The sequence below is a fragment of the Oryza glaberrima genome, chromosome 12, assembly GCF_000147395.1.
Source record: "Oryza glaberrima chromosome 12, OglaRS2, whole genome shotgun sequence".
Classification (NCBI taxonomy): Eukaryota; Viridiplantae; Streptophyta; class Magnoliopsida; order Poales; family Poaceae; genus Oryza; species Oryza glaberrima.
In genome coordinates, this window is record NC_068337.1 from 2,151,707 (window position 1) to 2,165,608 (window position 13,902).

Genomic DNA, 13,902 nt, shown 5'->3' on the forward strand with positions numbered 1-13,902 from the left:
TTACTCTGCGCTGCCCATCCTGGCGGTGTTCGGCCGGTGGCGCTTGCTCTTGAATAGCTTCGCGAGGTGGTTCGGCGACTTGTCCTTGTGGTGGCTTTGGATCTTGCACGTTGCCACGCTGCCGAATGTTTCGACATTGCTCGGTAGTGTGCGAAGAGCGCCCGTGAAAAGCGCAGTAGAGGTCTTTTCAGACCTTCTTGCGAACGGGTTGTTGATGGCTGCTTGCTTGTTGGGCGTCGAACTCCTTGCAGAGGGCTTGAACTTCTTCGACAGCCATCACCGCCTTGCCTGCACGGTCAGTTCTGAATTTCCTCCAAGTCATAGGAGCTTGGCCTGGTCTTGGCGGTTGTCCTTGGACCGGTGGTTGAGACTGGCGAACAGCGAGAGGAGCCGGTTCGAATACTTGCGCTTGTACTTGGGCTTGGACAGCGGCGATTGAGGCCTTGTCGTACTCGGCTTGGATCGCTTGGCGTCGCTTGGAATCCTCTTCGCCCCTCGCGTATCCGTCAATGATGCGGAGCAGGTGCTCGAGTGTCTGCGGCTCCTTGTTGGCGATTTTTCTTGTGAGTTCGCCCTCGAGCAGTCCGGCCGAAGCGGCGTTGATGACGGATGCCTTAGTGATGTCCTGCACTTGGCATCGTGCTTGCGAGAAGCGACGCATGTAGTCCCTTATCGACTCCCCCGGTCTCTGGCGAATGCCGAGTAGATGTTGCTGTGTCTTCGGCTCCTCATAGGTGCCTCGAAAGTTAAGGACAAAGACATCGCGCAATTGCTCCCATGAGTAAATGCTGTTAGCTAGTAAATTGAAGTACCAAGAACGGGCAATGCTGTCAAGAGCGAGATGTATTACCTTCGCCTTGGTATTCTCGTCGCCATGAGCGGCTTCGATCGCGGACTCGTAGATGGATAGGAACTCTTTTGGGTTAGTTTCGCCTGAATAGCGTGGGACGGGTGGGAACTTGAACTGGGGTGGGATTGGACGGATCTTGATTCCCCCACTCAGTGGTAGCCCCTTTTCGCCCCCTGCCCTGTTCACGGCACCTTGTTGCGGATATGGCGTGGCGAAAGGCGAGGTAACGGCTTGCGCGTAAGGTTAGGCCATGGTGTTCGGCTGCGGGGTTCCGATTGGTGGTGCTTGATGAGCCGCCATGGATGAGTCGAACGTTGGCTGGGGCCACGCCATGGCGGCCTGGTTTGGTGCTTGGTTCGCCCCGAAGCCTGGCGTTGGTGCTTGCGGCCGAACAGCTGGTGCCTGAGCAGCATTGATGAAGTCGAACTGCGGTCCCTGACTCCAAGGCGAAGCCCCCAGACCTGGCTGATTCGACGGCAACCAACTGGCGCACCCTGACTTGTGTTCCGGGTTGGATAAGTTGCTGAAGGAAAGCTTGAAGCTGCGCCTGCCGAGTCAAAGCCCCTTCTGCCATTGCTTGTGACACTTGGCCAGGCAGTTGTGGGTGTACTTGAACAGTGACCGGCTGAGCTTGCGGCTGCCCGCGAGGGGCCAGATGTACCGCTGCGATCAAAGGCTGCCCGACGAAGTATGCTGGCACTTGCGTGGCTTGTAGGTAGACTTGGGGTGGGACGTAGCCTGCCGAATACTGGAGGATTGGGGCCAAAGCGGCCTTGGCCCGCCTCGCTGCCTCGTACGCCTGTTGCTGTTCTTGCATCTGTCGAAGCATGCCTTGGAGTCGTGTCATATTCTGTCGCATGGCTTCCATGTCGGCTTCGGCTTGTGCTTCGGGGTCAGGGTTGACTTGTGCGGCGACGAGCGCAGTCGAGACCATTGCCGGTTGTGACGGAGCGGCTTGGGGCGCCAGCAGATGGCTTGTCGAAAGGATCTCCGCCCTGGTTTGGAGTGCCCTTGCTGCTGCGGCCGCCTTCGTCGTGTCAGGCGTGTTCGGCACCTGCCCCAGCGAGGCGATAGGAGCCGAAGACGGCAGCAGTGGCGCGGGTGCCGAAGCTGGTGGCGCTCCGCCATCTGGCGGCACTCCGCCATCCTCGGCGACGGGCGCCGAAGGCTCTACACCTCTTCGGTGGCCATCTCTCCCCCGGCTTCGCTTTCCTTTCACCTTGTAACCTTCTCCTTCACAACCCTCTTCGGTGGGCATTCGCTCTCAGTGGTTTCGCTCGGAGGTCCCCACGGTCGGCGCCAGCTGTTGTCGAAATGACAACTGCATACGTCGAAGGACGTGGTTACTCAACGATAGTTGGAAAATAGTAAAGTGTATTAGATTGAGAATTTTTCTTAGGATCCCCCTTTACATGGCCCTAGGGGTCTATTTATATCCTTGTTACAGGCCCCCCTATTAGGGTTTAGGTTTTACAGGGGAATTTACATGGTTGCCCTTGTGAAAGGAACATTTACATGGGTATACAGTGTCATTGGCATACATGGGCCTCTAATGGGCCTGGTTGGCGAATGCCGGCCCAAAGGCCGGCCAAAGCGGCCAGGATGGCGAAGTCACCCTCCTTCGGCGGGCACCCTTCGCCTAGGATGTATAGTCTTCGCCATGGGGCTCCATCTTTTGCCGTCCTCGCTCCATTGTCTTCGCCATGTGGCTTCACCGCCTTCACCATGGGGCTTTGCCCCGATGAACTTAACACCTTGAGCCTGAATCCTGACTGGTCGCACGGTTTCGGCAGATCTGGTCGAAGGGTCTCATGACATACTGCCAACATAGAGTATGGGGATCATTGGAGCTATGGTATACGCGAGATTGAAGTAAAAGAGACAAAAGACAATGATTTTTATACAGATTCGGGCACACATGTAATAGCCCTACTCCTGTTGGCCAAGCCGGTGTTGCATTTATATATGAAAACCACGTGATTACGATAAATTGTATATAAAATATTGCGTACCTATGTAGATATATCTCGCATATATCTACGAAATTAGTAGATTGATTTGAGAAATTAATCTACCAATTGTCTGTTTTAATACATACTTGTGTCTGTTTCCTGGTTGATGTTTGTGTACGCATAACAAGATCATGTATAAATTTCTCTCATATTTCAACGAATACTGTATACAAACTTTGTATATAATTCCCTCATATTTCAATGAATATTTGCCCATAATAATTTATCTCATATGATAATATTACTTTGACCCAAGGGTAAAAGAGTCATTTTAAGTCTCCTATCATACTTGCAAAGCTGACATGGCGTTCTAATTAGGTAAAATTGGTAATTCATAAATATTAGCTCTCTCTCCTTGTGGCATTTCTGTAAAGAAATTTGGAAGAGTGGCATCTGAAGAGTGTCACTTTGTAAGAGTGGCAAATAGTTAAACCCACCTCGCGCCGCCCTATCGCAGCACCTCCTCCCATGCCATCCAACCATCATCCCCATTCATGCCTCTCCATCGCCACCCTACTGCTCGCGTTCGCTGGTTGCCTCTCCGCCGCCCCTCCCCTTGCGTCGTCCGTCGCTGCACCTCCTCCCGCGCCATCCAGCCACCGCCCATTGCTCGCGCCTCTGTCGCCACACTGCTGCTCACGCTCACTACCCCGCCTCTACGTCACACCGCCACACAACCAAGGGCATTTTGGTCATCAAAGATGGAGGAAAGGGACAACTATTTTAATTGAAAGAAAATGACATTTGGGCGGAGCCCCCAGTTGAGAGTGACATTCTGGCGAATTTCAATTGTGGAGTGGTATTTTAGCAAAGCACCCATTTGAGAATGGTGGAATGTCAATTTTCTTGCTCAACATTGACAACCTATCATTTAGGATTTAGCTTATAAGCTTTATGGTTTTTTTCGTTGTATTTTATTTTTAAGTATTTGTTCTTAAATCGGTGTGTGTGTGGGCACACACATGTGAGCGGAGCTCAACTTGGCACAATGGCGGCCAGGGTCGAGGCGAAGACGGTGGTGGTGGGTCTGGTGACCTCTTGTCAAGCGCATGCCCCCGCAAACCGCCACCGCCGAGGGCGGCATGGAGAGGCACGGCGAACAACGAGGAAAGGAGCAGCGCGACGAGCGGAAGCTGCAGTCCAACCTCGACACGCCGGTGCTCACCCCGTAGTCGGAGCAAGAAAAAAGAGGAAATGGGAGGAGATAGAGAATTGATGCGATGAGGTGAAGGAAATGGGCCCACTGATATGTGGATCCCATTATTTTTTAATCTTATTATTTAACTAGCGTATGGGCCCACATATTTTGTTTTATTTTTTAAATTGTTGAATTTTGCTTAATGTGACACGTCGATGCCACGCCAGATGAAGACCAAATCAAATTAGCCACGTAGACGTCACGTCAGTTGAAACCGTTGTTCAAACCACCTTGAAATCTATATTGCACTGGTTTTTAACATATCGGGTGTATCGGTTCAAGACGAAAATCGAAGTCGCTGTCAAAGTTAAGGGTCATAAAATGAATTTATTCCATTCTTCCACTCGTCCAGAACTTGTTAAGGGTCATAAAATGAATTTATTCCATTTTTCTACTCGTCCATAACTCCACTGAGAGCGGGGCGAGCAGGCGGAGAGGCTAGGCCACACGATTCTCCTCTCGCTTTTAGCTTCCAACTCCAAGTCTCGCTCTCGCTTTTAGCTTCCAACTCCAAGCCTTTCTCCTCTCGCTTTTAGCTTCCAACTTGGTCAGGAACTAGGGTTTGTGTGATCTTCTGTCCAAGTCTCGCCGTGGTCAGGAGCTAGGGTTTGCGTGATCTTCGGGGGAGGAGGGGGCAAGAGAGAGTTTGAGGAAGAGGAGGAGAAGATGATCGAGGACTGGTGGATCCTCTCTTGTGGCATGCCATGGCGCTGGCCATAGCTACGGTGCGACTCCCCTACATACCCATGTCGTAGTGTAATATAGGTCTAGGCCCTTAGCAAATCCTGGGCCGAGGTAGCAAAGCTTGAGGGGGAGGGAAGCGGCCCTCCGGGCTGCTCAGCTCCCCCGATACGCAAGCCTTGAGCGTATTCTCGGAAAAAAAAAGTTAACAAAACGACTTGGGGCACCTCGCAAGAAATTTTAGATTGTGCCTAGTTTTCACTAAGGCAGAACTCATATAGTGGCAGAAAAGCATTACATCAAACAAGAGAACATTACAACAGAGTACTGTTTGGAAATCTAACCCAGTAAAATCATAGGTACAGCTCCAAAACAATCTGACATCAGTAAACTGCATTCAACCCACATTCTGCTTAGAAATCCATCTTCAACCGCCTCATATTTCTGTCGAAGAAATATCATCTCCAACTTGCATGCAAAAGCAAAACTCAAGAACAGTTCCCAATACCTGTTGCACAAATTGCTCAAGAAACACTTAAAGCATCTCCTGCCCTCTCCTTCTCTTGATCACTACAAAAGGTCAAGGTCACATAAGTTGCAAAATAAAAAAGGAGCAAACTCAGTAAGCAACAAACCAAATGTCATGCCACTAGTACACTGTTATGAATGTCCTGCACTTCAAACAAAAATCTGCACTCCACGGCATTTTGTTCATAATCAAACAAATAAAGAATTGGGATAATCATGGAGGCAATATCAACCTACGCATTTGTTTCTTGTAACCGAAGAACAAGTTTACAGAAATCACAAAAGTCATGAATATTCTTGTGAGCATCTGCCTACAAAATTGAATACTACTTGATCAGTAACTCTCATGTATTGCATCAAGTTAAGAATATGCCAAGTTTGACATGTTTTATAGTGGAGTTGCTAGCTACAGCAGATAATTTACTGTATAACTAGCACATGTACAGATATACAGGTTAATATTACTGAAACTGAAAGTAACCCCACAGTGGCACTACCAATTGTCATGCCCTTTAGCCCTTACAATATTTCTCATAAATCCTCTAAAAGAAGATGATCAATACACTGCTCTAGTCTAGGCCACTACATTTGTAAAGTTCTGTACATGTGCATCTGAAAAACATACATAGCAACATACCGAACTTATACGAATTCAAGAAATAATCTGAACTAGTCGGACCAAATATTTCTGAACATTTCAGAAATAATCTGTACAAATATTTCCGAACATATTTGAACATTTCAGAACTAATCTAAACAAATATTTCTGAACATTTCTGAATTGCTAGCTAGCACAACATTGCTAAACATTTCTAAACCAATCTAAACAAATACAATTTTCTTTGATGCAGAACAAAGCCAAGCAGGAGTCCAGCACATATGCGGTATGGTCAAGCTTAGCATTGGCTACATGATGATTATCAATTCCTTTAATTACCATGAATTGTTCATGTAGACCCCCCAAGCCCCGCTATCTAGTAGCATAAACAGTGTTGTTTACTCTGGAAAAATATAAAGTTCATTCCTTCCTAAGTTCCAATGAGAACTTCAGCCCTACAAGTGTCTTCAGAACAGAGAACAGCATGATTCATGATCCTCCTATAGTTTAGTCTATCTAGGTACTCTGGTGAATCCTGAAACATTTCGAACAGTCAAACATGCATGGTTGCTGCAATTTTTGAGATACAGCCATCAAAATGTAATCATCTCACTTAGTTTTCATAAAGAACTAGTAACCGTAGACTATGCTTCCAAAAGAGATCAAACCTTGCTCATTGGTGATAATGTTAGCGATATTCCTCCAAAATGACCAGCAACGATTCGGCAATGAGCTACTGTATGTCCAGTGTCCAGAGATGCTTCAGTAGTTCAGTGATTCAGTCACTCCAGTCCAATGTGTCCAGAGATGCTTCAGTAGTTCAGTGATTCAGTCACTCCAGTCCAATGTGTTCCTCTTCATCTCCTCCTCCCTCTTAATATCCTTCTTCTTCCTCATCTTCACCCTCGGTTTCATCGGCCGATGCTGCAAATGCTCAGCCTGGAAGGCAACCATCGCCCTGAGCACCCCCACCATCGTCTCCTCGATCTCTTCTCCCCTCCCCTCCGGCTCCAGCAGCCGCAGAGCCCTCGCGACGGCCTCCATAGTGCTCACGCACCCCTTGTGCGGCTCCTTCTTCACCACAAGCTCCCCCTCGAACATGCTGTCGCCGTCAACGCCGCAGTCGACGGGCAGCGAGACGGGGACGGCGAAGGAGGACAGGAACGGGAGGCTAGCGGCGTGCATCTCCTTGGCCTGCTTCCATGTCCCATCGAGCAGTAGCAGTGTCGGGTTGGCGCGCGCGGGCGGAGGCGTGGATCGGCACCAGGAAGCGAGGTCGGCGGCGTCCGGCGAAGGGAAGAGCAGGAGGACGGGAGAGCGAGAGATGACGGGGGCGGAGGAAGGGAGGAGGCGGCGGCCGGGGATGAGGCGGAGGTTGGAGAGGGAGCGGGCGAGGAGGGGGAGGGTGGAGAGCGGGTTGCGGCGGAGGGCGTGCGGGTGGTGGAGGATGACGACGGTGGTGGAGGTGGGGAGCGGCGTGGCGGGAAGGTACGGGCAGAGGCAGACGGTGGATGGGCGGCCGCAGCCGGAGCTGCAGACGGCGCGACCGGGAGGAGTCTCGTCGGCGGTGGCGTCGCCGGCGGCTGAGGGGAGTGGCTCGAAGTCCATCACGATTTTGGCCAGTAAAAGCTCAGCACTTTCCCATGTTTATTAATCTTGGCCCATTTCACTACTATGGGTTATATAGGCTTGGGCCGAGGTTACACTGGTACACAATTTTCCCTTGTATTTTTCATCACAAATAAAGGTTAAAAGAAAGGTTTAGTGTGTTAAGAATCCAAAAATAAACAACATGCTGGTTCTTTGAATTTAACGAACAAACGAAATTAAATTCTCACAGAAAAGAGAGTTATTTTCATATATTGTTCTTCTGTTGGCAGAGCAGGTAGAAATGGCTTACCCTTAGCCAATCCGAGATACAGGGCCCACGGAAGCAATGAGAGCAGGACATCCTCGTTAGCTTCTCTCCCACCTCAAAGACCTCCAGTTAAACAGCGCATGCAGTTGAGCTCCTTTGCCTCGCTCGCCCAAGCCTCCAGCAGCTCGGCCATGGCCGTGCTCGACGCGGGCACAGCACCGAACCCACTGTTCCTGTACGCGGGGACATCACTGAAACTACCATTCCTGTACGCCATCATAGTAGGTTGTATGGTGGTGGTGGTGGCGGCGGCGATGGCACCGTGACTATTCATACCAAAGTGAAGCTACCGGTTCAAGAGCCTATCTAAATACATAACCCCGTCACACCATTCGATCACCATCCCATTCTTATGGTAGGTGTTATCCACCGAATAGCTTTCCACCTCTTCTTCATGCCCATCTTTGCGCATCGCCCATAAATATGGCATATCATCTCAATTGTTTCTAGGCAAAATTTGCTAAGGACACTTAAAAAATACTCCCTCCGTCCCATAATATAAGGGATTTTGAGTTTTTACTTGCAACGTTTGACCACTCGTCTTATTCAAATTTTTTTGAAATTATTATTTATTTTATTTGTGACTTACTTTATTATCTACTGTACTTTAAGCACAACTTTTCGTTTTTTATATTTGCAAAAATAATTTGAATAAGACGAGTGGTCAAACGTTACAAGCAAAAACTCAAAATCCCTTATATTGTGGGACGGAGGGAGTACGTAATTAGCTGTGGGACATCGAAAAGATGTGAATTTGCTCGAGAACACTCCAAAATTCCGGTAATTTGCTGCTGGACACTGAACGTATTAAAATATAATATCCACTCAATCAATGAGAGAGAAATCACATAAAATGATAATTTTACCCTTATCTTCTTTTCCCTTCTTTCAGTGTGTTCCGAGTTCCGACGCTCACATGTAGCAAGCTCTATTGGCTTGCCCATGGTGGACAGGTGCTAGCGCGTAGTCGACGGCGTGGTTGTGTAGCATGCCGTTGGCACCGGCCTCGTCCCCACCCCCAAGCCCCCCGCTGACCGCCCGCGCGTGTCGCCGAGACGTTCCTTGGCGGCGGAGCTCCCATGGATTTCGGCGACAAAAGCAGAGCTAAAAAGTAGTCAGAGAGTAAATGATACTAATGAACAACTAGATGACCAAAGATTCAAAATTATAGTTGTAAACAGTGGGAGTTGTAAAACAAGAGCTAGTTTCAGAAAACATAAGCTAAGCTTCCATAGAACTCTTTTATATAGTACTGATCTGTGATCACTTGTCACTACACACACCAAGGGAAGGAGAGAAAAAGAAAGATCAGAAGCAGAGACCTATTGCTATGTCGAAGAAGGTAAAATTAAAAGCAGCAAGAAAGCAGAGGAAGGCGGCTGGCTAAGCTTGCTCCAAAAGTTCAGAGATTTGCTGCAAGCCCGCGAGAGCAGGGGGTGTCTCCGGCTAGTAGCCGCCAGCGGCGTTGGCTGCGAGCTTGATGGACGACGGCAGCGGGCTGCACAGCAGCGCGCGCGGCGGTGGCGGCTGCTCCAGACGCCTCCCTGCGACGTCGTAGTAGATCATGCCGGAGAAGTCCAACGACTGGCACTGCTCCTCCATCAGTATCTCCTTCCTCCACACACCGTCCTCCGCGTGGAAGCTTAGCTCCAGCCCGACCTTCCTCCTCCTCCTCGACGACGACGAGATAGCCTTCTTGCTAGCCTTCTTGCTGCCTCCGCCACCTAGGAACGGGCGAAAGGCACGATGGCGCGCGACAAGAAGGACACCGCGATCCCCACCCGTGACCGCAGGTGCAGCCGTCGCGCCGCCCGTGCCGTGGCCCAGGAACCCGGCGGCCGCGCCCCTCTTAGCCTCCGCCTGCCCTGCTGCATGCGGCGTGCCGGCTCTAGGCTCCAAGCAGTCGCCGTCTGCCAATGGGGTGATGGATTGGGGGGAATCAATGGAGGATTCGGTAGAAGAAGATAAGGGTAAAAATGTTATTTTTTATGGTTTCTCTCTCATCAATTGAGTGGATATTATATTTTAATGTGTCCAGTGTCCAGCAGCAAATTACCGAAATTTTGAAGTGTTCTCGGGCAAATTCACATCTTTATGATGTCCCACAGCTAATTACGCATTTTTAAGTGTCCTATAGCAAATTTTGCCTTGTTTCTAACCTTTAGATGATTAATCTATAGCCTAAATAATTTTCTTCATTTTCTTCTCTCATGAAGCCATATCGTCTTACTTTTACTTTTGGATTATCAATCTATATGCTATTTAAATTATCATAAACCACATCAACATAATGGTTTATAACCTTTTTCCAATGATCAATAAAAATACAAATTCTATGGGCTTAAGATGTCTAGCTATGATATTTTTACTGATTCATACTAATAGCAAAGCGCGGAGTTTCATATAGTTATTAGGATGTTAATGAGCATTCCATTTTGTGTAGAAATGGATCATGGGGTAGCATTAAGGAGTACGTTTTTTCTTCTCTGTTTGGTGTCACAAAGGCTATATTTTTTTTTGGCATGGGCTCAGATTTGTCGATTACTTTTTCAAGTGAAGCACAAAATGAAATAAATTTATTTGAATAGTTTTTACTTGATTTTGGTGACAACTAGATGATCAGGACCATTTGATTTTCATCATGGATATTGGGCTGGGGAAAATGATCGACTACTTTTAACCATTTCAGTTATCTGTTTTTCTTTTCAATTTTTCAGGTGTGGGATTCGTAATGGCAAATATTGTTCTCCGTTGCCAATCAACAAAAGATTTCTTGAGCGTTGGCAGAACAGTTCCTCCGTTGCCAATCACTCTAGAAGACACTTTCAGACAATAGTGTAGCTGATGGCTACTACTGCCCCGTTGGCATCGGGAATCGGCAGAGCGGGCAGAGATGGCTGAGCGAGAGCCAATCCAAGATGCAGGTCGCATGGAAGCAATGCGAGCAGGGCATCCTCGTCAGCTTCTCTCCTTGGTCGAAGCCCTCAAAGCACACAGCGCAGTCGCTCTCCCTCGCCTCGCTCACCTGCGCTTCCTGCAGCTCGGCCATGGCCTTGCTTGACGCAGGCACAGAGCCGAACCCACCATTCCTGTACGCATCGTCCTCCTCTACTACTCCATCCATGGCAGTGCCAGTGCCACGGGGCTGGCGCTGGATATGATCGTGAAGCTGTTGGAAGAAGGCTCTGTCCAATCGTATCACCCCCTCACTGATGGCCTCCCTCACGTCCTCGCGAGTGCTCTCGTGAACTTCTGCGAGCGTTAATGGCGGCGTACTTCTTGGACGAAACATGATGCTGGAGTAGCTACGGCTGCCAACCGTCCAGCTATTATGGAAGAAGCCGTGACGATCGACGTAGCTCTCGATGGGAGGGAAATCCCTTGGTAGCCCTCTTGCGACCGCAGCGGCCTCCTCCATCTGCAGCAGCAACACGCCGCCCTCCCTGCACAAGAGATCGACAAGGGCGGAACGCCGCAGCGGAAGCGAGCAGATCAATAGGTTGAGTTGGGGGGAATGGATCAGGAGATAAACGCGCCCCTACCTGCAGACTTTATAGATGAAGAAACCGATCGGACTCCGCGTCCCGGCCGATCGGAATCGAGAGAGAATCCGACTCGGATCCACCCCAAATCCCCAATCACACGGATTTACTGGAGTTCTATGGAAAACGGAAAACGGAGCAATGGATTAATGCGGAAAGCCACTGCAAATCGGACGTCCGAATTATGAGAAAAAATCGGACGGCCACTCCTCGCACGCATCATGCATCCCCAACATGCACCATGTACGTATCACTTTTTATCTATCAGCCTTCATATACACGCATTATTTCTCTCTCATTTATTCTTGTGAATGCAAATATCTTATCGTGTGCATTTTATTAACAAACTATAAATTATTTTTCTTACAAATTATTTATCCGATTTTTAATCTGATTGCCCCATTGAATTCGTTGCAATTAAATCTTTTCAAAGAGATCCCACATAATTATATTTTTAATAAATTATATATTTTTAATTACATTCATAACTGAAACATTTTTATATTATATATGAAAACAATGAGCTGTAACTGCTGAAACACCACAAAATGCCTAATGAAACATCAGAAAGTACCTGGTATAACATCAAAATAATACCATGTGCAACACTTTAAAATGACCTAGTAAAATATTAGCTGAAACATCACAAAATACCTCATGTAACATTTAAAGAACACCACGTGCAACATTAAAAAATGATACAGTAAAACATCAGTCGAAGACATCACAAAATACCTCTTGAAACATAAAAAAACACCTCGTGCAACATTTCCAAATGACCTATTGAAACGTTATTAAATACCTATTGCAACAACTAAAAAATCCATTACAACAAAAAAACTTTTTTAAAAAATTACCAAAATATAGTTAAGTGAGATCTTGTTATGAAGAGTTAATTGCGGTGAATACAATGGTATATTTAGATTACGGATTAGATAAATAATTTGTGAAATAAGATTATTTGGAGTTATTCATTAAGGAGTAGAAGCATGTGTGGTAGTAGAGGCATACGAGAGAGAATATATGCTACTTTATGTCAGAGCGGTAGAGGCATACGAGAGAGAGAATATGGGCTACTTTATGTCAGAGCAGTTACATAGGCTACTTCAAGAGAAAAATGCATACGCAATATAAATATGAGAGGGAGAACGATGAGGGATTGCGATGGGCACTATTATTAATCTTATTACACGGTTTAAGGAGATGCGCTCATGCGTCCGATTTTTTTCTGTTCGATCGGACGTCCGGATAGAAGCATTTTCGATTAATGCGTGGTTAATTAATTATTAGCTTAAAAACTTTAAAAATGAATTAATATGATTTTTTAAAACAACTTTTCTATAGAATTTTTTTAAAAAAACACGCACCGTTTAGCAGTTAGAAAAGCGTGCGCGCGGTAACCGAGAGAGTGAGGTTGGGATCATGGACTTAAGAACACAACCTAAACTGTCCCCGTGGCGAGCGCTGCAACAGTTGCACCGCCGCTTCACGGGCGCGCCGGCTTGCTCCATGGGCAGCGTCATGTCCCCCCTGGCCACGCTGCCTGAACGTGGCCGTTCCCCGGCCCGCGCTGCCTCGCGCTTCTGGTGCGAGCGTCTCTCGCAGTCTGTTGGTTCCGACTCGGATCCACCCTAAATCCCTAATCCGACTATGTGCCTTCGCATCCCGTTTGTTTCGCTCATGTGGTGGTTACGTGGTGGTGTTACTTGGTCTTCGTTTCACATGATGTTGATGTGACGCTTATGTGGCATTATTAGAATTAAAAAGTATAAACTTCACGTAGGTGCCACATAAGGGAAAGCGTCCTCCAAAATCGCTGAGTGAGTCAAATTACACCAATTTTAATAGTTAGGAGGTTGAGATATCCGGTATTGTGGTTGAGAGATACCAATAAGATACTAACAGAGAGTCAAAGCGAACTTATTCCAAGATTTTCGATATTGAAATTTAGGGATTCCATATAAACTCGACGGAAAAATGAGGAACGTCAAGTGAACTTATTCAGAACTGTCTACTATAGTCCATTAAGTAGACAAGGCCCATACAGCCCATCGGCCATCACAATCTAGCAGTGCTACACTGCTACTGCTCCCTCATCTCCTTCTCGATTCTTCTGCTCCTCCACCGAGAGCGGGGCGAGCAGGCGAGGCCACACGATTCAACACCAAGTCTCGCCGTGGCCAGGACTGAGCTAGGGTTTGCGTGATCTTCGGGAGGAGGGAGCAGGAGAGAGTTCGAGGAGGAGGAGGAGGAGGAGGAGGAGAAGATGATCGAGGTGGTGCTGAACGACCGGCTGGGGAAGAAGGTGCGGGTGAAGTGCAACGAGGACGACACCATCGGCGACCTCAAGAAGCTGGTGGCGGCGCAGACCGGGACGAGGCCCGAGAAGATCCGCATCCAGAAGTGGTACAACATCTACAAGGACCACATCACCCTCAGGGACTACGAGATCCACGACGGGATGGGCCTCGAGCTCTACTACAACTAGACACCGCGCCTCTGGTAATTTCAATTTTTCAGTTCTTGTTTGGCCCTTCCTTTGATGCTAGGTAAGGTTCTTGGTTGATCAAATCGT

The 13,902-nt window shown here is 47.9% G+C and overlaps 3 protein-coding genes and 1 pseudogene across 3 annotated transcripts; 1 reads left to right on the forward strand and 3 right to left on the reverse strand.

Moving 5' to 3' along the window:
• Positions 1-6,662: 6,662 nt before the first annotated feature.
• On the reverse strand, positions 6,663-7,563 carry LOC127757130 (uncharacterized). Its single transcript, XM_052282566.1, has one exon. The coding sequence runs from the start codon at positions 7,473-7,475 to the stop codon at positions 6,696-6,698; it is 780 nt and encodes a 259-aa protein (XP_052138526.1). The 5' UTR covers positions 7,476-7,563; the 3' UTR covers positions 6,663-6,695.
• Positions 7,564-8,990: 1,427 nt separating this feature from the next.
• LOC127757134 (uncharacterized) lies at positions 8,991-9,746 on the reverse strand (annotated as a pseudogene).
• Positions 9,747-10,524: 778 nt separating this feature from the next.
• On the reverse strand, positions 10,525-11,410 carry LOC127757132 (probable E3 ubiquitin-protein ligase RHC2A). The gene has a single exon (XM_052282568.1). The coding sequence runs from the start codon at positions 11,201-11,203 to the stop codon at positions 10,637-10,639; it is 567 nt and encodes a 188-aa protein (XP_052138528.1). The 5' UTR covers positions 11,204-11,410; the 3' UTR covers positions 10,525-10,636.
• Positions 11,411-12,749: 1,339 nt separating this feature from the next.
• On the forward strand, positions 12,750-13,815 carry LOC127757351 (uncharacterized). The gene is made up of 2 exons (XM_052282857.1): positions 12,750-12,931; positions 13,554-13,815. The coding sequence occupies exons 1-2, from the start codon at positions 12,750-12,752 to the stop codon at positions 13,813-13,815; spliced, it is 444 nt and encodes a 147-aa protein (XP_052138817.1).
• Positions 13,816-13,902: the final 87 nt, after the last annotated feature.